Here is a 25,899-nt window from a genome sequence, read left to right as displayed (position 1 = left end):
CTTGTGTAAATTTCTCAGGAGACTGTGATCATTTGATTTCCAATTTATTCCAAATGAAGAATATGCTAATTAAAACAATTGTAATATTGTTTCTGCAATTATTTGTTAATTATGATTGACTTAATGAACTACTTCTGCATACTCAGTTCTCCTGAGTGTGTTTGGTAGGTTAGACAATTTGCTGGAGCAGAACTTCATCAAAGAAAACACTGGAAGAATCAGTGTTATTTCAAAGCAAGTTGTTCCTGAACCTCCACAGGTCTGTATAGCAGCAACAGGGGGCTTGAGGCAATGCAAGGAATTGTCTTTTTCAGCAACATAATGTATACCAATGTTAATTTTTCTACAGCTGTCAATTTAGTTGAAACATGCAGTTGTTTTGCAATCCCTTTGAATCATGAAATATTGGAACAATTCAATTCTGCTACATGACTTCTCAGCAGAAGTAGAAATACCAAAACAGTAATAACAGGGTATTGCCAGCACATGAAAGACACGAATCGATTATTTGATGACTTTAAAGGTTTATTAAGAAAGAATTTGTATGCCACAAATTGCCTTAGAAGTAACCGTGAGTACCAAAGCATGTAGTGCCATGGACCAACAAGGTGACTTTTCATAGAATCACAGAATCATTTAGGTTGGAAAAGACCCTTAAGATCATTGAGTCCAACCATAAAGCTAACACTGCCAAGTCCACCCCTAAAACATGTCCCTAAGTGCCACGTATACTCATCTTCTAAATACCTCCAGGGATGCTGAATGAACCACTTCCCTGAGCAGCCTGTTCCAGTGCTTGATAACTCTTTCAGTGAAGAAATTTTTCCTAATATCCAATCTAAACCTCCCCTGGTGCAACTTGAGGCCGTTTCCTCTCATCCTATCACTTGCTACTTGTAGAAGAGTTCTTGAATGGGTCAAGATCAGCAGGCCTGAAGTTTAATAGATACAAGGCAATGGTTTGGGTAGCAATTTTCAGCTGGGCAGGTAGAGGCTACATTTTAGAAATACTTTGCAGGAAGATGTGTTGAGGCTTAAACACATGTGTTAATCTGTGGAAGTGAGAGACAACTTAGCATCCAAGTTACAGAACAATGCACGTGAGCAAACAGTAGGTCTGCTCTTTCCTACTTTGTTTGTATGTCTGACTGAGGAAGAACTTAGCCACTCTGTCAGTTTTAATAATCTCTCTTTTATTTGGGGGTAAGAAAGGGAAAGAAGGAGAGAGTGGAGAGGCAGTGTGTGCAAGGAAGCTGAGTCCAAGAGCTTAGACCTTTTTTCTGTAGTGACTGAAAACAAGTATTCCAGAAGGGACAGTTTGAAGCAGGCCACTCTCACCAAAATTCATATATACCTGCTGAGAGTGAGTCCCTTTTGAAAACAGAAACAGAGATATCCTAAAAGCTCAAAGGAGAAATGTGAACACTTTAGCTTTTGACTCTACCATCCAATACTGAGGAAGTGTTTGAAATCATTGTCTGGGAGATACTTCTATTACAAAAAATACTGAGGTTTGGAGGTTTGTTGTCATGTGAAATGAAAGGGTAACGTTTCTAAGTTTTCAGTGAGAAATGCTAAGAGAAATATAGCACATTCTTTCACCTTACCCACGCAAACCTTACAGTCAGGAACCACACCATGAATGGAAAGAACCATCTGCTTCCTGACCGACCACAGTGATCAGAACTAGAAGAATGGGGGACTGTTATACCTAAAAGGCAAATGGTGGCTCACATACCTTCGCAGACAGTACTTGACATGCACAAAACTCTGGTGCGTCCAATAAACAAATGCATTGCTGTGAACAGAACTTCATTGTTGTTTTCAGTACAAAGGAAGTCCAGGTGTCTCCTATGGACGTCCACCTAGAGGAAGGTCCTCATGATCCACTGGATTAGGAATAAAATGATGGGTCCAAGGAGGTCCAATAGATTATGACCTATCCAATGAAAAAAAAATTGCCATCTCTGTCATTTCCATTCTCAGTTCCCCTGATCTTTGAAGGAGGCAGGTCAGCTTACCAAATTGTTTCAAATGTAAGTCTTCTAACTGTTGGTTCATTCTACAAAGATTTTGAAGGGATTCTTCTAAAGAAGAATAAAAAACTTAGATGATGGTGATTTCCTGATTATTTCTCTGCATTCATACAAGCATCCACTTCATAGTAGCCTGTCTGAATAGCAGTCATGACTGTACAAAGCTTTTAGGAAATCTGTACTACTTTTTTGCCTCTCCTCTATCCGTGCCCTTTTAGATATACAGTCCTCCTTTAAAAATGCTACCATTTTAAACTTTTGCGTATGACAGTTCATAAATACGGATTATTCCATGCAATTTTTGAGCTTTCCTAGTTGCAATTCCCTGCCCTTTGTCAGAGTTCTCTGTCTTGAGAACCCATTATGGCAAGAAGTGAAATCTTCCTCAGCTTCATCTGATGTTTGCAGTTGAAAATGGGAATTGGTAAACTATGAGATGGGTAAACTAAGATAGAATTCACAACTTTGTCTGCAGGAGGTATATGTTCATATATCAGCTCACCTGGTATTCACATGGGACTTCCCTGTTCATGCAGATTCTGCCCATCTATGTATCTACAAAACAGAATCACATCGATCTGTTCTCTCCTTACCTGTTCCTCAGGTGAAATGTAAGCAGACTTGCTTAAACAGCAGAAATACATGTATGATAGGAAGGTCAGATCTGGCTGATCTGAGTCCTTAGTTCACAGGCAAACATAATTATTGATGTCTGTTCATCAGTCTTCCTGAGTGAAACATAAGTAAATTAGAGCAGAATGAAATAATAATAACATTGTAGGCCTGTCTTGCTTCAGATATTTCTGGTTTAAGGACCTGATGAATTTGTTATAACCTATATTGAAGCATTTATTTCCTCTTGACACTGCAGATAAGAACTAGTTATCTCTGAAAATAAGTTGCTTTCTAAATCTAAAATAACTAATTACATAGTAAGGAAGTTTCGTGTACTTATTAAAGATGTGCCAGCAGCTGGATGGAGCTCTCTGGTGGGGAAGAATTTTCTACAACCTGTTATTCCTGATATTCTGATCAGGCTGTTACCTGAGCAGAATCTGGGCTATTGATTATGGGCCTATAATGGGACAATTCCCACCAATATTAATGTAGTTTCTGATCACTTAGACTGACATTCTGTTTTCCTGTTTATAGTTCCTAGACTCTTAGATTATTTTATTCATGTGTTTCTGGAGGATGGCTTTGAAAATTGTACTATCTTAAATCCTTTTAGCGTGGTAAATTAGTCCTCTTCATTACACCATGCTAATATTTATTGTCATCATGCACATTATTCCACCTGTCTAATAAAATCGTATTCTCAGTTGGTGTAACATGTTTGAAAAGCAGAACCATTTGGTGCCTTAGGGCGGTATCCGCCTGATGGGTTTCAGAGAGGAAAGCTGACCCTTACATTGCAGAGAAGTATCATCCTTTCGTGAATGTCAGAATTCTGTGGAAGTGACTGAAGATGTTACCAGCACCTCCTTGTCATTTCACTTCTTTCATAGGTGGCCACCCCCAGATCTGGCTTCAGCTGGAGGGTTTCTGTGAGTGCCTTCTAATCCATCTCAAGCAAAATAAGCCAGATGAACTGAACTGCTCTACCCAAATTGGTACAGCTGGTTTGCCCTAAGCAGATCAGAGGCCATTCTTACAAACAGCTCCGGCAGTGGAGCTGTTGAATGATACCTTCTGGCTGAAGAGCAGCAGGGTGGGTGGTAATGTTTTCTGTTGCCACAGCTATTCACTAAATGAAACTCTGTCCTCTAACTTTCATATGATCCTAACAGAAGATAAATCATTCAGGATTTCTACCTGTAGCACTTAAGTTGCATGAATTTTCCACCAGTTATGTAAGTAGGGTTTTAACTGGATTAAACTGTGCCTCCCTGCATCAAACTCTGTAGTTCAGAAACATGGATGGCAAACCCTCTGTTTCTAACCAAAAGAACTGACCTATATTTGGAGATATCAAGGAAATATCTCTGTGGGAGCTTGTGACCAGCAACTAGTTGATGATTCACGCAGTTTTTCATAACCATATTTTTTATTCACCTAAGTATACAAAGCAGTCAGAGAAAAGTATTGAAATGAACTTTTCTTATCTATATCTGATCTTTTAAGAGAAGGAGGAAGTTTCAGTAAGTTTTGGTAAAATCCAATTAACCAAGATGCTCCTTCAAATAGCCTGAAAGAGGCTGGTTTGCAACTTTTGCCTCAGGCAGCTGCAGATTAACCATTTGTCTTCCCTTTTTTCAAGTGGTTCTTTTAGCTCCTTAGATGCTTTTTGCTCTGTGTTAGCAAGAGAGCTTAGTAAAGTGTCATTTGTGATGGAGCCTGAAAGTTGGTAATTGTCTTCCAAGTTCATTCACTGCTCTTCCATGTCTGAACTATTGTAGTCTAATGCTTGTTTTTCCTGTAACTAAATCTGAAATTCAACTAGTCCTTTTCTGCATCCTAGTAGCTTAGTAAAGCTACACATTGACTCTCCTAGCAGTCATAATCAATTCATACCAGGTTAATTCCATGTTCCAAATGCACATATTTCCAAAATATCTTGAGCTGATATCTGGGGTCAGCCAACGTTTCATTCTCTGTACCACTCAGGTGACCTGGCTTCTTAACTTGATGGCTAGTTTCGTAGAAGTATCCAACAATCATTACTTAAAACGCTGACAAGTTTTCAGTTCCTGTCTAAGGTAAGTGTATCTGAGTCATCTGAAGTGGGGTATATGCACAGAATCGCTTCAAGGAATTATTTATTCTACAGTAATGGATTCTTTGAGATGCATTGTCTACATGGGTACCACCATCAGTACTCCTTGTCTACTACCATTTGACCTCTAAGAAACAATTCAAGTGCCTAAACAGAGCTGTCTAGACCAATTTGGACACTCCAGATACCCTTTCTGGTCTCTAGCTACTTTCCTGGAAAGACCCAGGTTTTCAGTAAGTTGTGTGTCACGTCTGTCAACCCTTGCAGTCACCTTGCATACCCTACTGTGTCTAAAATGGCCATCTATGTCTGTGTTTAGTCACCTGAATCTCTTCCTTTTTTTTCACAGAATCTTCTTTTAAGTACCCTGCATGTGACGTTGCTTTTTAAAGTAACTATGGTTATTTGTAAAAAGTAAACATCTTTTAGAGATTGTCAATCTGCCTAGAAAATTAATATTCTTAGCTAAATTCTTTTGCACATAATCATGATTTTTTTTTTAAAGATCATTTATGTTTTGTAAATACTTTTCAAAAGAATTTATATGGTTATCCTTTCACATTTTCAACCCCCAAATAAATCATTCGGGGAAAATAAATATAAAGAATCTATTTTTTATTCCTTCAATTTCCCCACCCAGTATTTATAACAAAAAAGATGAAATGAGTTGCAAGCTTGCTAAAAGACCATGATGTTTAGTGATTACTTTCGAAACAGTTACATGTAAGCAATTATATAAAATTTCAGTAAATGTTCCACATAGAGTTGAAAAACTTTGCAGTTCTGGATGTAATCGTCCATGACTGCATGTACCTACATCTGGAACTGGACTGTAATTCTACAGCCAGAGGTATTTTCTAGACATTTTTAGTATTTATACACTTTCTGTCCTTATAGCTTTGTTTCTATTACCTAACAGGAAATTTTGCAAAAATTAAATGAGGCCATTTGGGGGGGGGGGGGGGGATGTCTTTATTTTACATTACTTCTTGTGAAATCACTGATTCCATTCTTGCTGGCTTTAAAACATAGTTTTAAGATGAAACAAAGCATAGATGAACTTGTATGTGAAGATGAGGAGAGGTATGTGGAATGAGGAGAGGCAAACTACTTTGTATCCCATCTTAAGTATCTTAAAAATACTGCTCAGATCAGAAATATATTCTTTACCAAGGTTAGGAAAGACAGAAGTGTATGATCAGTCCAAATGCCAGAACATGTATTTTGTATTCTTTCTGCTTTTGTCTCATGCTTGGGGAAACTGAATTGTTACTTAGGCAAATACTTCCTTCCAAATACAAGTGTTGAAATTGTTGAGTAACATCTCCATTTTAGAACCAGCATTCTAAAAATCATCCATTATTTTTCCAGTCTCTTTTGCCTTGACAATTAGTAAGTTTTGTTCCCAGTTGGTGGAGGACTTTGTCATTCCTTCTTTGCATTTAATTTGTGAAATATCAGGAGTGGAACAATTAACGAGGTTTCATTAGAGTCTTCAACAAAAGGATATGGTTTCAAGAGCTCATCTGTCACATTCATATTGCTTTGCACTGATTTTGGTTATTAAGTGTCACCAAATTTTCCTCATCTATTACTCTTCCCTGCTGTACTACTTTGTCAAATTAACATGTACTTTCTGAGCACAGTCACAGCCCATTCAACTGCTAGCTTTCTCCTCCAAGAAGAGATTACCACAGATTTTCTCAATGCAATTATATGTGATCTTTCTGCAAAATTACATTTTGCATCAATTTCCATTCATTTCTCAGAATTTCTTATGAAAGATTGCTTGAGTGTTACAAAGAAATACTGGGGTTTTTTTTCTTTTGCTGCATGGTAGAGTTGAAATATTCTAGCAGAATTTTAGTTTGAACACGAATGTTGAATTAGTCCAGTGTTTCACCTGGGGGATGTTGAACATTATTTTATCTGCCTGAAATTTTGAGTCCATAAGCATGTTTACATGTTAGTTTTCTGAAGGATTCTTATTTTGATGAGCAGGTATAAGGCAGATTCTTGTGCTGTAAAATGTGATCGTTCATGAGAGGCTGTCTGTCATTAAGACGTCTAGGAACCATGCCTTATATAGTCACATAGAAAGAAATTCTCATGGAAACGGCATTATGGAGGTGGCAGCTGCAGCTCTGTATTTTTGTCTAGGTTGAATTTTGCAGTTAAAGATTAACCCTTTATGTGATGTGTGTAAAAAAATTACATTTATGTTCCCCCTCAAATACAGAATATACTCTACGAGTTTCAAAATAAATGTCTGAAAATTTACAGGAGAGTCAATACATCTCTATAAGAGTTAAAATTAACTCTATGTGCACCAGATTACACTCCTATTGCTGAAATGTTGGGCAAGAACTATATTTGGATATTATCATGTGCTTAGAATTAGCAGTAATTACCAACTAATATAATTCCTCACTGAAAGCTTTTTCCTTCATTAGAGGCTGGCAAGCAATGTTCAGAAAACTCCATACAGAACTTTTTCCCCCGAAATCTTTCTCATCTTTTGCAATTCCTGACGGGTGACTGTGAAACAGATGAGTAAAATGTGGGCAGTGAAACTACCAGGAAGGTGGCGATCGTGAGGCAGTAAAATGCTTCAGTATACAGTCTAGTGCAGACTGCAATGTTAAGGGATTGAATTGGCACTTATGAAGCTAGTAAGAGCAAACACGTAATCCACAGAGACTTTTACTGTCATTTCTAAGGGACTGTACGGCTTTGAGAAGCTGGTAATGTTGGAACCTGGGCACAGAGCCTGGAGACTGCCGACACCAACCTTGCAAACCACCTTCTGGTGGTTTCTTTAGATTTAGGAGGAAGCAGAAGGAGAAACAGCAATCTGGCTGGACACTATTGCTCCTTTTCTGCTTTGTTGCTGGTGACAGTAGAAGCCCACATTCTTCATTAGTCGCTTAGTAATCATGTTGTTATATCTCCCACACAGGTCCATGGTACCTTACTATAACATTTACTAGAGTGAGAAAACATTGCACTGCCTCATCAAAGATATCTGCAGCCAACATACTGCCATCAAAGAGCTGGAGCTTGGTTAGAGCACCATGTTGTTTGCTGTTTGAAATAATGCCTTCCTGAATATTGCGACTTCAGTTTTTAAATACTATGGATTTTCTGTCTTACACCTTTTCTTGCTGATCATCCCATTTTATGGTATCACTTTGGCAATACAACCAATATCATCACTACTGAAGGTATTCTAGTGTGTCCAAAGCAATCTTTACCATGCAAATAAGATGACTTCTTTGCTTACCATCCTTCTATGAGAGGGTACTCTCCAAATATTACTCAGCTGTGACTGTTAGTTTTATCAGTCGACTGAGTGTGTGGAAAAGGGAGTTGGGAATACATTTTTGGGCAGATATTACACATGTGCAGAGTGTGCTGCTAAAAACATCTTTCTGGATCAAATGAAAACAGAACTTGAATCGATTTATAGTGCAGGTGTCACAATACAGTTGTTACCATAGCTATAGAACAAATTTCTAGTGGATTTTTATTGTACATGAGAAAGTTGTGCCGTGGCAACAGCAGTGCCTGTTAAAGATGTAACTCTGTTGTTATAATTTATCTATTACAGCTCTTTTCATTACTATTATTAACAACTGTTATTCTCCTGAATGTACTTCAGTTTTGAACATGGAATCTCTTGAGATACAAATGTGAATAAGCTGATTTCTGACTTTACATGAATGCAAAATTCACAGTATTTAGAACGCTCCTGATTTTCTTAATGTGCTCTGTAGTCTTGGAGTCAGATTCAGAAAATAGGTATGTGAGTTTGATGAAGCATCTGTAAATTATAACTCTCAAATACTGATAGTGAGAAATGGTATTCCACAGAGTTCTATAAATGTACCACAAGCAACTGTGCTGGGGTGCACCAGTGTGTAAATAAATAGCTGATTGAATTGCAATCTGCTGCCTAAATGCCAGTTTGGTTCTATATAAACTGGTGATAATAGCAATATGTATATGTGGCTTTGAGATTGTGGCAGAACTGAATTTATTTATAGTTCCAAATGTAAATGTTTTTCATGCAACATAGATATGGCAGTATCACAGTGATTTTCAAAAGTAATCCACTCGGATGGGTAAGCTATACGTGCACTTGTAATAACACTAAAGATCTGTAGAAATGACATCTGTTTATGTTTTGGTATCTAGGATACTATTTAAATGTAAAAAGATAATGTGGTAAGAAAAGCAGTAACTGTTGAGGAAGCAAGTTCTCTTTCTGTAGGCCTTTTTTTAAGATTACAAAAAGAAATGTTCTTGCAAAAATAAAAAAAATAATAATTTATCATAAGCAGAAAACTTCTCTCCATTGGGATTCAATCCAAGAGCTTGAACTTCACCTATTCTCTCTCCCTGGTATTCTCACGCTCTTTCTTAAAGTCCATTCTCAGAAGACTTATTCAAAAGCCCATGAGAAATCAAAACTGGTATCATTCACTTACTGTTCACTGAGTATAGATCTATACAATATAATTGTATATCATATAGTTTCTTACTGCAGTTAAGTTGGTTGAAACAAATAAAAATAAAGCATCTAATGACAAGGTTCAAAAGCATATGATAAAGTTAGGGGATAGAACACAATAGGAATGGAGAGTCTGAATTTCTCAGATATATCAGTAGATTTAAGATTAATTCTAACCACACAGGACATTGATCGTGAGTACAGACAACTTAATGGAAGGATTTTTTTCAATGCACGGCAGTATTCAAAACAACAAGAATAATTTTGATATGTTTAAAACCAGACAGAAAATAATACATAAAATATCACATTTTGTGCATCACTACTAAGCCTTAGAAGAAATATCGATTTCAGTATCAGTTGTCTTAAAATTTATGGCAGAAATATGCACCAATAAAAAGACACCAATCTCAGATATGGGTAATTATTAAAAGCTAAGGAAGGATTTTTTTTTTAAGTAAAGTTGCCTATTTTAGCAAGGATACAGAAGAAGCATTATATTATCCTGTTTAGAGTTTTTCATACTTTAAGTTCTTAAGATTGAGATCTTCAACATTCATATGAGCAATGAAGACATGTGGTTGCAGTTTTAGATATGGTGCAGTTTGAAGAGGTTATTTAATATATCATGCTTCAGGTCTTAGGTCAACAAATACTGACTTGGAATAAGAAAGAAAAGCATACTCTGGCAAATTATTTTATGACTATTGCATGGATTATTTTTTTTCCTTCTATGATTTCTTTAGAACAATGCAGTGACTAGTAGGCTACTATACTATTTAGAGCAGTGGTATAGTCCCTCTCTGTACTTTCATTATTCTCTGAACATAAAAGTATTAGGCATTAACTGCATTAGGAAACTAAAATAATAATGCAAGTCTGTATTAAAAGAGCATTAGACTTAACAGTTATCAATTCAAAAGTCAAAAGATTCAGAATTATAAATGGATCATTGAAGTGCTGGTTAGAAGGGATGTCTGGAGGTTATCTAATCTAGTCCATCCTCCTGTTTGGAGCAGGACTGTCATCATCAGATCAGACACGACTTCTCCTAGCCAGGTCTTGAAAATCTCCAAGGATGGAGATACCACCACTCTGGATAACCTCTTCTAGGGCTGCAGTGCAGCACGCAGTGCTGCTTGCTTCTTAACCTTTATCATGACCACATACTATTTTTTCCTGACAACCCCAGTCTTTTTCATTGCCCAATATAGATGTGGTTTGCATTGCTCAAAATCATGTGGTGAAGAAATCACAGCTATGAGATCTTTGCTTCCTTTATCATATAATTGACAAAGCTGTTAGTTAAAGCAAAAGGTTTCAAATAGAAGTTTTGTTTAGTAGTATAAATGTAGCAAAGATATTAGTAAAGATAATGTAGATATTAGTGAAATCCTTGCAATCCAGGTGTCTGTAAGCTTTTCATTTTCCTGATTTATTTTTCGTTCTTACTTTGTCCTGACAAAAACATTTATCTCTTAAGTTCAATAGACAACTGTTAAGACTCATCTCTGGAACAGCAGAATAGAATTCAGTTCATGATTAAGACATCGAAATGTAGGTATCTGAACGCAAACTGGATGTCATTTCCCATTATAGTCATTGGCAGTCTAGTCAATACAGTTAACAGAGTACAGGGAGTGATTCAGCTGACTAGCCACAACATACAGTGAGTGGCATTACTCTCTAGGATCCATTGACTTTATCAACCTGATCTCTGAGTATGGTGGGAGCTTACATACTTCTTACCTATGTAGATATGTAAAATGAGATGTCTTAATCTGGAGCTGAATCCCAGCTACTGAGTTTTTCATGTAAGGGAAAAACACCAAAGTCAAACACTATTTGCATAATTTATTTTTAATTTTAAGTTCACCTTCAAAATTGCAGACATACAATTAATTCAGCAACTTTCAGAAGTCAAAGAAAGTGAGAATGTCCCATGTCCTCCTTTTCCACTGCTTTTTCCCCCCCCAAACCAACTTCTCTGGCATTATTGATTCCTTAAGCTCTGTCACATCCCACATTCAACCTTTTGCCATAACACCCCCCATCTTTTTAGTTGCAAAATGTCTAAAATGTATATTTTAGTCAGTTGTTTCCCAAAGAAGAAAAGTAGATTTTCTTAGGTTGCACTCCTAATCTTGATTAGAATTTTATCCTGATATTTTAACAAATGAGAAAAACACATAATTTTACACTTTAAAGCTGCTGACTAGTAAAAGAGCTGGTGGTGTTTTGAAGTACACACCAAAATCTTTCTTCTATCATTCATATAATCAAATACTGCCTCCTTTTAGAAGTGATATTTTGAGATTTGTGGGTTTTTTTTTACAAGCAGATAGTTTAGCAAATAGGAGGAAATTGTTCAATTTCTTTGCAAATTATGACATGATGCTGTGTTTGATTCCTTCTGGTAGCTAGTGCTGTGCATACAGTTCTGCAATTAGAGCCTGCATATGAACATACAACTTCTAGCAGGAATGACATTAATGTATTTATCTTTAATGAAGTAGTTACAGAGATGCAACTGTTAGTGGGGACACAGTTATTCTGAGTAGAATATGCAAAATTAATGCCATGTGGATAGAGTGATGTTATCCACACCAACACTTTAAAGGAGGCAGCACAGGTAGAAAAAGGTCTCCTAGTCCTTACAGCAACAGGCATAAAAAGAGCTATAAATTTTTAATAATCCATTCTGAACTGTGCCAAAAAGTGCATTTTTTCTGTAGTTCCTTTTTTGTGTGTGTGTGCTAAATTGCATATAAAACTTGTTTCAAAAAGACTTGATTTCCTATTCTTTTTTCCCAATGGTTACTATTACTCTGAATCTATTCTCAAAAGTTCCCAGAAATAAAAACAACACTCAGATCTATTCTTTAGAGGCTGTCAGTACAAAGGCATCATAGTGTAAATTCACTATTATTATAATGACTATAAAAAGAAAAATTACTAACAATACTCCTGACAATACTGGTCCTTCATGTGTCTTACTACCTATAAAGTTACTAGCTAATTCATCATACTAAGCTATATAATTTGTACACATTTCAACTCAATAACAAATTAAAAGAGACACCATCAAGTTGATGGAATAGCAATGACCTCTTTTATTTTATAAATTTGTTTCTTCCTGGAATTTATGTGTAGCACTGAGTGGTTTTGGCTGTTTTTCAACCAGTCGGGATAAAATAGTCAAGTTTAAGGAGAGAATTGTTTTTTAAGAGACTAATAAATCAGTTCATGGCATAAGTATCTTTTGTTTCTGTACATAAGAAAGAACCAAGCAGCATACAAAAGTCATTTTGCAGAGAGTAAGGGTTTTGTTGTTCACAGTATTTTATCACCCTGTTTTTTTACAAGGTACTCTCTCATTTCAGAGCGTCTTTGCCAGGGAGAAACAGCCACTGAAAGTGAGCTTCCTGAAGGACACCCCGCTGAACAGTTTGCAGGTTTACTTCATGGATCATCACCTGCATGTGACCCACCTGATAATCCACTCCAGCTGTACAGCAAAGCAAACCAGTGCAGTGGTCCACTAGACAAAAGCATTTTGAGCAAGAGCACAGTGCAGCAGATACAGCTACGGAAAGAAAGCAACACTGATCCTCCTGTTAAGAAAAAAAAGCCACCAGTTGTAAACAGAACCATATTTCATACTAAAACTAAACCAGTAGAAAATCATACGTTGGTTGGCACATCAACAAGGATAAGTGAACAATGGGTTATTACTACTGGGGGATTTGTGGAGCGAGCATGCACACTTGGGAGAATACGATCTTTACCAAAGACTTTGCTTGAAATGCATTTGTGCAAAAATGTTTCGAAATCTGATTCTAATCTTATCACCCATCCACCAAATGACAAAAAAGCAAGAAGCAACTGGAGTGAACCCACACCAAACCAACAGTGCTCCAAAGGGAATTCGGAGAGAACGCCCTCCTTCACATCAGAATGGGAAGAAGTAAGTTTTGTTCATTTTTAAGTACAAGCAAATATATGATATTGTGAAAATGCTGTTATTGTTTTCAGTTTCAGAGATGAAATAAAAAGTGAATCTTGCACACGGCAAATCCTCAGAGAGTATGTTATAGTGTAACGCATGGTAGTTTGACAGCTGGCACAAAATGCAATGCATTTCTGTTCAAAATGCTGCACACTTAATGAAGTCTGTTGTTTCCATAGTGAATGAAGTTAACCAGAAGTAATTCTACAGTTTGTTGTGACATTGAAATTATTTTCTACTAAGCCCTCACCACTGACACTAATAAAATTGATAAAATTCTTTGTAGCTATGCCCATTATTTACATATTTGCTAATTCTTTCCCACCATGGCAAAGCCCGCCAGCAAGAGACAAGAGAAAATGGCAGGAATGAAGAGTCTGAGATTTTTAGGTTGATTATGCATTCTACAAACCCTCCCTATATAACATATCATCTAACTGGTATGTAGCCTGTGTACAGAATGCTTGGCATATACCTGACTCATGTGAAGTGGGAATACACTTATAGCTACAATGAATTCGGGACTATGAAAAGAAATGTCCATACTGAGTATGTAGTGCACGTGCTTGCGCATACAAGAGACTTTATTTTAGTTTCGCAAATAGGTTTAAAATAATTTTTAAACATCTTACTTATAATTTTTTTTTTCTCCTGTGCTGAATTTCAAGAATGTAAATAATTCTTCATAGACACAAAAGTTCCCATCTTACTGATGTAAATTAAGAGTGGGAAATGTTTAGATCTTTACTGGTATTACAGAGAAGTGAGCATTTCTCTTTAAAATGACTGCTGTGGGGAAATGTATGTACTCCAGAGTGCCATTTTATTTCAGAAAGAACCCAGAGCTTGTTTGTGTGATTGGTTATTTTTCTAGAAAAAGGTTTCCAGCTCATGTAAATGTCTGATTTGATAGGGCATCTGAAGGTAGTTTTTGTTGTAGAGGAGATACTTTCTCAGTGCAAAGGTACTTAGGATCAGGATCTGATCTTAGTAACTAGGATCAGGTTCTGATCTTAATAACGTGGATACATTGTTATGAAATCCCAAAACGAGTCAGGTCCAAGTTTGCCTTTTTAGGGGGACATCAAGTTTGATTCTTCTTAAGAGTAAGAAAAATGTAGTTTATAAACAAACAAAAAAAAAAAGGTGTGAATTCTAAATCTGCAGATTCTGACATAATTTCCAGATTCTCTCCTGTCGCCAGTGACTAATACATACTTTTTAAAAAGAAGACAGTTTTCCTAATAGTCCTAATATTAACCTCACTAAAACCTGGTTCTCTGTGTCTGCCTTCTTAGACAACACCAGCCTTTTGATTCACTTTTTGTTTTGTCCTGTTCTTACGGAAAATAAAATAGGTATAATAGTTTTGACATAGTAAGTTCAATGTAATTTAGAAATGTGCAAATGAGTTTTGGGATCAATGTAGTGCTGTTTCACAAACAATATCATTCTGCGGTATGTGGGGACGCAGCTACGTTTCATACCTATTCAGTGGTCTTGGGGTGGATGGAGAAAAGGGAGCTAGGAAATTATATTACTTTTATATTAATATTACTGCTTAAATATACCTCTAGTGGTTCACAGTTATCATCAAATAAAACGAGCCTATAAAATTAAAATCCATTCCGTCATATACTTTAATATATGCATTTTTCTCCTTCGTATTTATATACCGAAATATGACAAAGTAGTTTCAAAGAATGAGATATACCTAGATGACCAGAGTCATCAGTATGAAAGGAACTGTTCTGTAGAAAAAGAAATACTAGTCTCAAGCTTTAGCTTTTGCTAGCGTACACACGTTGCAAAATAAAAATCAAAATGTAGAAATTAGTTTTCTACCTTTGATTTTTGCATTTTGCAATCTTGATTGTTGTTTTCCTAATGAGAGTAGTAATGCTATAAATTTATGCATGAAAAACTAAAATAAAATAACAAAGATGGGGTCCATCAATTGTTTTCACTGTTCTCTCTTTTGTAGATTGATAAAATCATGAGTTCAATAGATGCTGGAATTAATACTGGACTGGGGGAGATGAACGATCACACTACAAGTAAGGAAAAACAACTAACTATTGTTTAATTTTGACTTAACTGTCTATAGGGAAACTGTGGATAAGTTATTGCTAAGTAACCCACTGTGCTGAAATCATTTGTAGGTATTTGAATAACCATGAACAGAATCAATGTTGTTTACTGTTAGAGATGCATTAGGCCCAGTATCCTGGAGCTGTTACTTTAAATAGCATATTGGAGTCATTAATGTTGTTTTTAAATCTTACCAGAAAAAAAATATTCCATTAATGTCTTCATACTGAAGCTTTTCTACTAGGGGGATATTTTCCAATCTTTTTCAGCTGAGTTTTTGTTTGGAATGATGGGACCTTGAGTATATATAATCCAATAGCTGCTGACACTTTTTAAAGCATTATATTATCTGATGCTGCTTCAAGCAAATATTTGGCACAGGGCTGAAAATGCTGCTGACAGCCAGTGACTGGTGTTAGCAATGACAGGAAAATTTGCAAACCTTCCCTACCATGGTGAATTCTAAGAACTATAAGTCATGACTAGCCTGTTGGTGTGTCAGCATAAACCTATGCAACTGTGCTGATAAGAATTTTGGAAGTATTTTACTATGTCTTCTTCCTAACTCATGGAAAGAAAACTGACTTGTATGTCTGAATAATTTGGTCTTGAGGCAGAGCTATGTTAACTCACCTGTACTGGTACATCCCTGCTAGCAATTGCATGCCATTACTTGGGTTTTTGTGTTGGGCAGGAGACTATGTACCTTATCGCTTCAATTTTTTAAAAAAAAAGTACTTTAACAACCGTTCATTTCATGGAGCATTATATCTGTACAGGACGAAACTGTGTCTTATCAATTAAATAGAGTTGACACAGCTGTTTTAACAGGAGCTGGACAGTGAGAAGGGAATCTAGGAAAAAGAGAAAATAACTGATTTGAATAAAAATATAATTGCAGATAAGACAAGCAGATTCCGATTATTTTTTCATAAAAGAGTAAGGGTCAATATCATGAAAAGTGCTAGGCATGTTGTCCTGGCAGGCTATTTTTTCTTTCTGAAACTTGCAGTGTTGGAAAGGAGAATTATTCATAGAGAAACTCTAGGTTAGGAGATAGTTAATAATTTCTGAAGATACTATAAGTAATTCAGGATTTGCTGCTTATTATTTTTTATCATGGTAGTACACAGGCACCAAATGCAAAATCAGGCATCCATTAAGAAGTTGCACAGCAAGTAAGAGCTATGAAAAGGAGACAAAAGCAACAGTATGCGTACGCAAATTTGCATAACTTCGTGATGTGCAAGTACTACTCTGTCCCTTCCTGTGACTGACCACTGCTTTTCTTTTTCTACTTTATTCTTTTTAAGATCAGAAAATATTTCTCAACTCTTGTCATCAGCCATTTTGTGGCTTCTACTGCATGCATTATTTTTCTTAGCATTCAAAGTGGCATTTGGTTCTTTAGCTCTTTCAGTTGGCAGGAGATCTACTCTTTTCTTCGCTTCGTCTTTTCCCAGAGGGGACTCTGAGTCCCAACTTTTTTTCTATTCGGTGTGCAGCTTCCTGCAAGCCAACATTTTTTTTTCTGTCAATTCCTTAATGATCTTTATCTAGTTTAGAATGATAATCTGATTTTGCTCTTAATGAAGAAATCAAGCTATATACTCTTAATCAAAATACAACTACTTTTCTTTAAATTTAATCAATTTTGCTGCACATGCAGACTGCAATAAAGACATTTCTTTCTGTTATAGAGCTGGCTATATGCATCTTCACATGTATGTTTTCCACTTTTCATTCCTTTATGCCTTTTCCAGGTTCAGTCAAACACAGTTTAGGCAGCAAAGCAAAGGGAAATATTATAATATCAAATGCATTAAATACATTATAACAAACATGTTATATTTCAAGTATCTTCTTATTTTTTTATTAATGAAATTATAAAATAGGGTTATGTAGCCGAAAATAAGGAGTCTTTATTTCTCACCATTAGCAGATTGGAGTAACCAATCAAGTGGAGCCTTATTACAGTGATATTTATATATTTAACAACAGATTTTACTTGACTTAAGATTTTAGTTTATGTTAATTACCACTTATTAACTACCACAAGGCAATACACAGGTTTTTCTTACTGATAATACAACCTAAGAGATTTTTTGATATGTCTTTAGCCCCAATGAAGGGGTTGCTTTCAAGTTTTCTGCAGCAAATCAGCTTTTTTTGTGTGCGCTTCTTCTATTTAAGCTCCTATAGTTTATTGGCAAGAAGCATCTCAGGTGCCCCAGTGTTCCTCAGAGGTGCCTCACATAGCCCCTGTCTAATTAGTTACAGATGCTGGCATTGTCTGGATCCCTATGTGTTTTACTTAGGGTTTTATCTGCCCAAGTGTTGTAGTACTGAGGTCCTAAATTCTGTCTCAGAACTTCTCATTCACCTTCTCTGTTCTCCTTCCTGGCTCTGTGCTAAGCATAACTCAGCCAAATGTAAAGATCTGGCCTATGCCTAGAAATAAAAATTAAGTAGTATGGTATCAGGTAATATAATTTTGAAATACTTCGTCAGTTTATATATAAATATATGAGTTTTGTTAGTTTTACTTGAATATATTTGCGTCCAGCTCTGGAGCCCTCAGCACAGAAGACATGGACCTGTTGGAGCAGGTCCGGAGGAGGGCCATGAAGATGATCAGAGGGATGGAACACCTCTCCTGTGAAGAAAGGCTGAGAGAGTTGGGGTTGTTCAGCCTGGGGAAGAGAAGGCTCCGGGGAGACATTATAGCAGCCTTTCAGTACTTAGAGGGGGCCTATAAGAAAGATGGGGACAAACTTTTTAGCAGGGCCTGTTGCAATAGGACAAGGGGTAATGGTTTTAAACTAAAAGAGGGTAGATTCAGACTAGATGGTAAGGAAGAAATTTTTTACAATGAGGGTGGGTGAAACACTGGAACAAGTTGTCCAGAGAGGTGTTAGATGCCCCATCCCTGGGAACATCAAGGTCAGGCTGGACGGGGCTCTGAGCAACCTGATCTAGTTGAAGATGTCCCTGCTCATTGCAGGGGAGTTGGACTAGATGACCTTTAAAGGTCCCTTCCAACCCAAACCATTCTATGATTCTATGATTCTATTATTCTATATCTGTAAAAAAGATTATACAGAAGAGATTAAAAATAATGTATTTAATGTTCAGAGTGTACAAGTCAGAGAGATTTCTCTTTGTTGAACTGAAAGCATCTAGATTATTGAGCACTACATTCAGGAAACTTCCCTTTTCTTGTCTAATAACTTTTTAGCAAACAGTAAAATTTCCGATAATACTGGTGAGCAAATGTAGATTGATATGGCATCCTTCATTTTACTATTTACTTAGTCCTATACTTCATATTATACTTCAGTTTTTTTATGGACTGTTAGTAAAAACAAAAGTATATTAAATTCAAGCAGAAATATTCTTAATCTAGCAGAAATATTCTTAATCTACCAGGCATGAAGGGCTTTTTATACTACATAGTTATCTCATTGTTAATGAAAAACATTTGAGAGGAAATACGTTATACACTGATAATTCAATAGCTATATTTAAAATTAGACAATGATGACATCTTGTGATAAAATCTTTGAATGAATTTACAGGAACTTTGGCCTGTATTATCCTATTGGTGAAATCTGGAAAGACTTCTTTTAGATCTCCAGGAGAATCTTTCAAGAAGCAATTAGAGGAGCAGTGAAAGGAGAGAATCAAAACAAAAGGCTGAGTATGGTCATGAGGACTTCATTCACAGCATGCATTTGGAAACAAAAAAATTAAAGCACAGCTTTCAGTTTGGTAGCAGTACCAGTAGTGAGGAGTAAGCTTGAAACTACAGAGAGGAAGATGGCTGCCAATGTCCTCTGAGGGCATGTAGCATTCAACATCTGAATAGTTTACCACTGAAATTAAAAGCAGGAGTGCTGACCAAGGAGCAAGTAAGAACTAATCTCAATGATAACAGACAAAAAAACCACTACCCCAAGGAGTACAAAACCTCTATTACCAAGAGGAAATAAAAGGTGGTGCTGTCTAGTGACCTTCTTCTACTCAAAGTGATGTGGAGACATCTGCACCACCTGGCACTTACATTATGGCTGGTGTGTTTCTTCACGAGTCCAAATTTGCCAACGTGCAAAGGATTCTACCAATCTCTAGCATATTATAAAGAATACTAATGATACTGCCAAGAATGATCCTAAGCAAATCAAAAGTGCTTATAAGGCTCTGTGGCAATGGATAAAGAAGTTGAAGATCCAAGAGATATTGTCTCTCCTCTCCCATCCAAGTCAAGCATCAGTCAGATACACCCTAATAAATATAGCTACATGGCTTCTATTCTGAGAGAAGAGAACTTTAAATTAAGGACCATGTGGCAAGGACAAAACTCTTAATTTTAAATAATGCAAATTGGACATATGTCTAACCCCTGAGAAAGATAGGATTATTTAAAACAGGATTAAAGAGGTGTCTAGACAAAGAGTCATGGGTCAGTTTGCCAGGTATCTTAGCTGTTTGTATACTAATGGTAGAAGAAAGAGGAACAGAGAAGAATTAACAGAAGAATTAATGAGGAATAGACAAGAATTAATTGAAGATTATGACAAAATTGGCATTGTAGAGAATTTATCATATATATTACACTAGTCATCCAGTCATGTAGAGGATATAACTTCTTCAGTAAGAAGGGAAGAAGAGAGGAAATGGTGGCTTGTATTTCAAAAATATGATGGTTGCTTTGAGATCTTGAAAATAGGATTAGTTAGAGCTGTTAAATATCTGTTGGTATCCAGGAAAGCAGAAAAGAACATGGTTGTTCTTGGTACATATCCAAAGCCATTGGACTTGATAGTAATGGGAGATTTTAGTTACCACAGCACTTGTTGGGAAAGAAATTACACTGACAGACTGCCTAGGAAAAAGAAGTCTCACAAGCAGGTAGAAGTCAATAAATTCAGAGAATTTATTTTAAAAAATCTCTAGGGTGCAAGTTAAAGAGAAATCTGTGGGTTCTTCAACAGAACACTACTAAAGACCATAGTACAAGCTTCACCAATGTGAAGAAAAGAAAGTGTAAAAGACTAGCTTGGCTAAATTGTCATCTTTTCTTTCACCTTATACATAATGAGAAAAATTTCTCTATTTACTAAGCATGGTAGAATAACACACGCGTGTAGAGACAAGTCAGAAGTGCCAAAGCACTCAGTGAGGTGCAACTAGCAAGAGAAATGAAGATTTAATATAACATAATTATATTAGTACATTAATAGGGAGAAGAAGAACAAAGAAATCTTTGGCACCTAAGAGAGGTACTGCAGGAAAGGTAAAGCTGCTCATAGTGGGTGCAGAGAAGGCAAAAACATACAATGACTTTTTATCATACGCTTACTGAAAAGGTCACCAGTGAGCATATGACATGCACAGCTAATCCTAGGGCTAGAACCTCAATTGTAGATAAGGAAAGAATAGGTTATATAGGTTAGGTATCTTAAAATTAATTTAATGAACTTCATTTTGTGTTACATAACTGTCTGAAAAATTTAGACCTGTTAGTGGGTTTCTGTGAGAATTCTCGGAGGATGGATGAGGTACCAACAGACTAAAAGAGAATGATGTAGAACTTATCTTTAAAAGGGGAAAGGAAAGAGAATGTGGGGAATTATTTTCAATTCATAGAAAAGTTGCTGAACAGATAAACTACTTAAAGTAGCTAGAAAATAACAAGGAAATGAGTAAGAGACAACATGGATTTGCCAAGAGCAAACCTATTAAAGCAATCTAATTCCCTGCTAGGAGAGGATATCAGATTTTGTAGGTAAGGAAAGAGCAGTAGATGCCCAGTATTTGGACTTCAGTTAAGGTTTTGACATTGTTTCATGTGTTTTTCTTGTAAGCAAATTAAGGAAACACGGGCTTGATGAAAATAACGGTAGGTCAGACAGATGGATCTTATTCTAAGTGTCTAAACTCAGACTTCTGCAGTGTAGACTGCATTGAGTACGTCCGAGCCACTGATACTGTTAAATAAGCAGGCACTTCTTCGGTATTGTTCATCATATCTAAATGTCTGAAGCATGGCAAATGGCACTAGAAGTATCTATAAAGGGAGCTAGAGGACCTCCTCAGATGTAGCTGTCTAAAACTAGCTGAAATTAATCTCCCTCTCTTCTCCCCAGGACAAAATTATAAAGGCAATATAGCGAAGCATCCAAATAGATTATTAGGGAGATTATAACCTCTGTTACATTCAGCAGCATCTTAAAGACTTCTGGATATTTGCCAGAATTAAAAAAATCATGGTTGGGTATAACTGACCTTGGCTTGAGTCAGTTGAATGGAATAGGCCACTGTTTTAAGTCACTTTTAGTCTATTTTGTAATGATTCCGTGACTACTGTGGTAACATGATTTAGATGGAACCTGTCTACAAGGTAGAGTTTAATAAATGGAACAGCTCTCTTTTTTTTGGCATAGTAGATACTTACACTGATTAGTAACATATATTTCGCAAAGGATTTAGAAAAGATAATATGTTTAAATATCAGCCATCTGCACTTCTCTGGTAAAATGAAGAAACATTTCAATTTCATATTTTCTTTGCCTAATTATAAACAATTTTTTCTACAATAAAAAAGCCTTTCAAGGCATGCATAGCAGTATTTCTATGTTAGTTGGAGCTCAGTAGCTGTTCAGAGGTGTGTGATTCAGAGTTTACTTACATTTGCAAGTCACTTGAAAGGGAATAATCAAGAAATAATCTACTTCAGAGATAATTTTTTTTAACATGGTAATGGGTATCATATCATCATCATGATTAAAGTAGGAATTGTTTCAAGTCAGAGCAATTAAAATAATGACAAGGAAAATAATTGTTGAAGGTCACTCCATATCAAAATAATCTACAGTCAGTTTAGGACTGAGCTGGGCTTTTGAGAGAACCACTTCTGTCAACTATGTTCTAGCACATGGAGAGTGATTTACAATTTTATAATTCTGCTAATCATGAATTCTTTTTTGGATGCTATCCGTAAATGCACTATCCAGTTTTTGTGTGCATACAAGTGCACTGTAGTCAGAATTTCTTTGGTCAGCTGAGCATGTATCTATCCTCGAGTGCCCTCATTTTTCTACCTAGAGGCATACAGGGTACAGTTTCCTGAATTTATCCTTCAGTTTCTTGATCTACAGTTTTGGCTTGGAACATAATATACTGACAAGCCTTTTTTGTAGAGCTGAAATAAGCAAATTTCTTATTACATTTAGCAAGTTTGGATTTTAGAAAGCTTATTTGTTGACTTTTTGCGTGAACAGTGCCTTTCCCTATGTTTGGAGGTAATCCTAGCATCACATTCAGCATCTGTGTCGAAGTATCAATATCAAGGCTCCAAGCTTTGCTCACTGAGGCTACCTGAGTGAGTGCCTTTCAAAAATTAATGCTGCTTGTTACTGGAAGAGGTGTATGCAACTGAATTATACCATATAAAAAAATCACTTTCAAGGGACCTAGCAAATCTTTTGAAATATTTACTTTAGCAGTATGTATTATCATGTCTACAACTTCAGAGAGACACATGAGTTGGCTTTTCTAGAGCTACTTGGAAACCAGAAGGACTCTGGAACACTGACAGCTATGCCTGGGTGGACTCCACGTGAGCCGTATCTCATTTGAAAGTAACAGAGCTGCAGATGGGTTTTGCTGTATTCAGAATAAACCCTACAACTCCAGTTTACATCAATTTTTTCCACAAGCAAGACTTTATTGCTTCTGGATGCACCCACTACATATGCATGTTTCTATGTCATGTAGTACATATTCAATGCCAAGGCAGTAGGTCATGAAGCAGTGTATTAGAATACATTTTGTAGTGTATTTTCTGCTCTTTCGTATTGGGATGAAAGTTGTAGGCAGTCATCATACAAAAGTTATTTTCTTTGTTTATTTTGCCTTCTCTACTGACATGACCAAGGCTATTATTATCAATGACTCCTTCGCAGTGTGGGGAAAATTGCAAGAAATTTTGCTCTTCAGATTTGTGAGGGACATGAGTTTGAGCACAAAGGTTGGGAAAGTAAGCAGACATGACTTCAGCAGACTAGGAAAAGATGGAATCAGGTGGTGCCACAGCCAGAAAAGCTGAATGAGAGGAGTAAGAGTTCACGTTGTGCCCTGTACAGCCGTAGCATGTAATGGAAATTGTGCAGACCTTTGACTGCCAGAAGCTACATGCTCAGTTTCATCTCTTTCTTCCATCTGTTCCACTGCCACTACTCAGACATGAAGCATTCATCTTCCCTAGTATGGTTCTGCCTATAGAAGCTAAAATTTCACTCAGAAGAAGTCAAACTTTCTTTTAACAAATGAAGCCTTTTTAGGCTGGCCCTTTTCTGTTTGCTGCCATATGGTTGCAGTTTTGGCAAAGTGGTCTTCCTCCAAAGCTGTTAATATCCTCACTCCTCCAAGGGCAGAAAACAGATAAAATATAAGTACTTAATTAAGGCAGAATTTTAATTAGATATGTGTAGGCATGTTGGCATAAGGCAGTTTTCACAGTGGTAAGTTATATGCTTGAAAGTATATAATTATAATTTGGTGTCTGTTTTGCAGCAGTTACTTCCCCTTTTTAAATCTCTGTGTGGTTAAACTAAGCACTTTGATAAAGTGGATTTAATTCATAGATTTTAATAAAATGAGCCATGCACCCTCTCACAAAGTGGGAGACCTCTTAAGCTTACAGTTTTGAACCCACTACTCTAATTTTGCAATAGCCAACCGCAACAACCAGACTGCGAAATAAGGATAACATCACTTCCCTCCCAACTCCCACCTCCCCATTGAAGCCAATATGCTGTGCAAAAAGACCGAAATATCTGTAGCATCATAAAGAGGAAAAAAAAAGAAAAAGCAGAGGGAACCTGACTCTGTAGCTGATAGAAGAGGGACCCGATGAGAGGACACAGCTCCAGCAGCTGGTCTCTGCTCCCAGTGGTGTCTGATGCCTCCTCTGATGCTTCCTCGATAGGAAATGCATATGCAGTTTGAAATTTTTAAACTGCAAGTCTGTGAACTCTTTACCATCAGTTATAGGGCTGCACTGTAGGGAACAGAGCCACACATTTGGGTTTGATTCTGCACTTCCTTGTATCTTACTAACAACTGCAAAGTGAACGTGGAATTTTAAGTCGCAATGGCAGAGCTGCTGGGGGGAATTCAGGCAGCTAAAGTCAATACGAAATGTTATGGAAGGCAAAGGTGATTCTTGTTTCAGGCAAAACTGTTTCGCTCACGTTCTCTTACAAATGTCACTCACTCTCACACTCTATATCCAAAAGCACCAAGGTGTGCATGCGTGGGTGTCCAAGTTGCCTGTCCATGGTCACTTGTGTGTGACATGGAAGGCTGACTGTTGCATTCTCATTGCATCTGTTGGGTTCCTTTTGATTAGCAATAGCAAACTGGTTTTTGGACAGATCTTTAGGAGTCAACAGGTGCTATGGTATGGTTCTTTTGATCCAAAATTTTGTTTACTTCAGTGGTGCTCATTGGTTTTGCTTCCTTATCTTGGATATTTTAGGGCTAGAGTCTGTCTTCCTTTTGGAATAACAGGAAGATGAATATCACATGCAATGTGCTGTAATGTCGTTGCTGTCCTCCTATGTAGTGTAGGGTCTTCTGCTGATAAATCATCTGTGCTGTTCTTTTATCAGAGCACACTCCTCCTTTTCTTGACAGAAACATATTCCTTAGTGTTTTACCTCTGTCAGCTGTGTCCTTGGTTATCAATACAGACCATACCTTTAACCCTTCGTAGCACTGTTTCTTCTGGTGCTTTCACACATGCATTTCTATTCATGCATTATTCATACCAATCTTCATATTTCTCTTACAAATCTCTGCATTTTGAATTATTTGAATGGTAATTTAAGTGTATGTAATTGACAAGATTATAAAATAGTGGAGAACAGAAGCCATATAGCTGTAAAACATGTAGAAGAAATATTTGGGGCATTTATTTACTGAGAACATGATAGTCATAATGCATTGCATGCCACTGAACTTACCCAAAGATCATATAAATTCTACAGAAGAAATCACAAATAATTGGATTAATGTTTTGTTGACTTCTACATTGTAAAAGCCTAAGCAAGAGATAAAGATGCATCTGTTTTAATGATCCATTGAATCCCAAAACAAACCTTACAGAAGACTGGGCAAACTGCAGGATAATTGTAGAGCTTTTAGCTATGTTTTATAATAAATGCAATGGGAGTTGGATGCAAAAAGCTGCAAGCATTTATTTTCTTTTCTGTTATTCATGTATTCCTATTATATTGGCAATTTTACCCTGTAGTGTCATAAATGTAATATTCAGCTATATGCTCTTCATACACCAATTAATCAGAGCTGTTTTTGAAACAGCCTACTACAAATTAAGTCACAGGCTAAACTGAAAATACAGTAAAAATGTAAGTCATCAGACCATAGTTACCCATGTAGTCTCTAACTCTGATGCATTTTCTTTTTACATTTCCACTCTCTCTATAAGTGCCTATCAACATATATC

At 36.6% G+C, this 25,899-nt stretch overlaps 1 protein-coding gene across 3 annotated transcripts in view; it reads left to right on the top strand.

The window, feature by feature from the left end:
- ANKS1B (ankyrin repeat and sterile alpha motif domain containing 1B) overlaps positions 1-25,899 on the top strand; it is a 452,062-nt gene that overhangs the window by 212,565 nt on the left and 213,598 nt on the right. For all 3 annotated transcript variants that reach the window (XM_075497691.1, XM_075497704.1, XM_075497700.1), the window contains 2 exons: positions 12,649-13,232; positions 15,259-15,331. In XM_075497691.1, the coding sequence (XP_075353806.1) occupies positions 12,649-13,232; positions 15,259-15,331 (657 nt within the window). The remainder of the gene's footprint in view (positions 1-12,648; positions 13,233-15,258; positions 15,332-25,899) is intronic.

This window comes from Mycteria americana, chromosome 1 (assembly GCF_035582795.1).
Source record: "Mycteria americana isolate JAX WOST 10 ecotype Jacksonville Zoo and Gardens chromosome 1, USCA_MyAme_1.0, whole genome shotgun sequence".
In the NCBI taxonomy this organism is placed as follows: domain Eukaryota; kingdom Metazoa; phylum Chordata; class Aves; order Ciconiiformes; family Ciconiidae; genus Mycteria; species Mycteria americana.
Note: the sequence above shows the minus strand (reverse complement) of the source record. Positions and strands in the feature narration are given on the sequence as shown.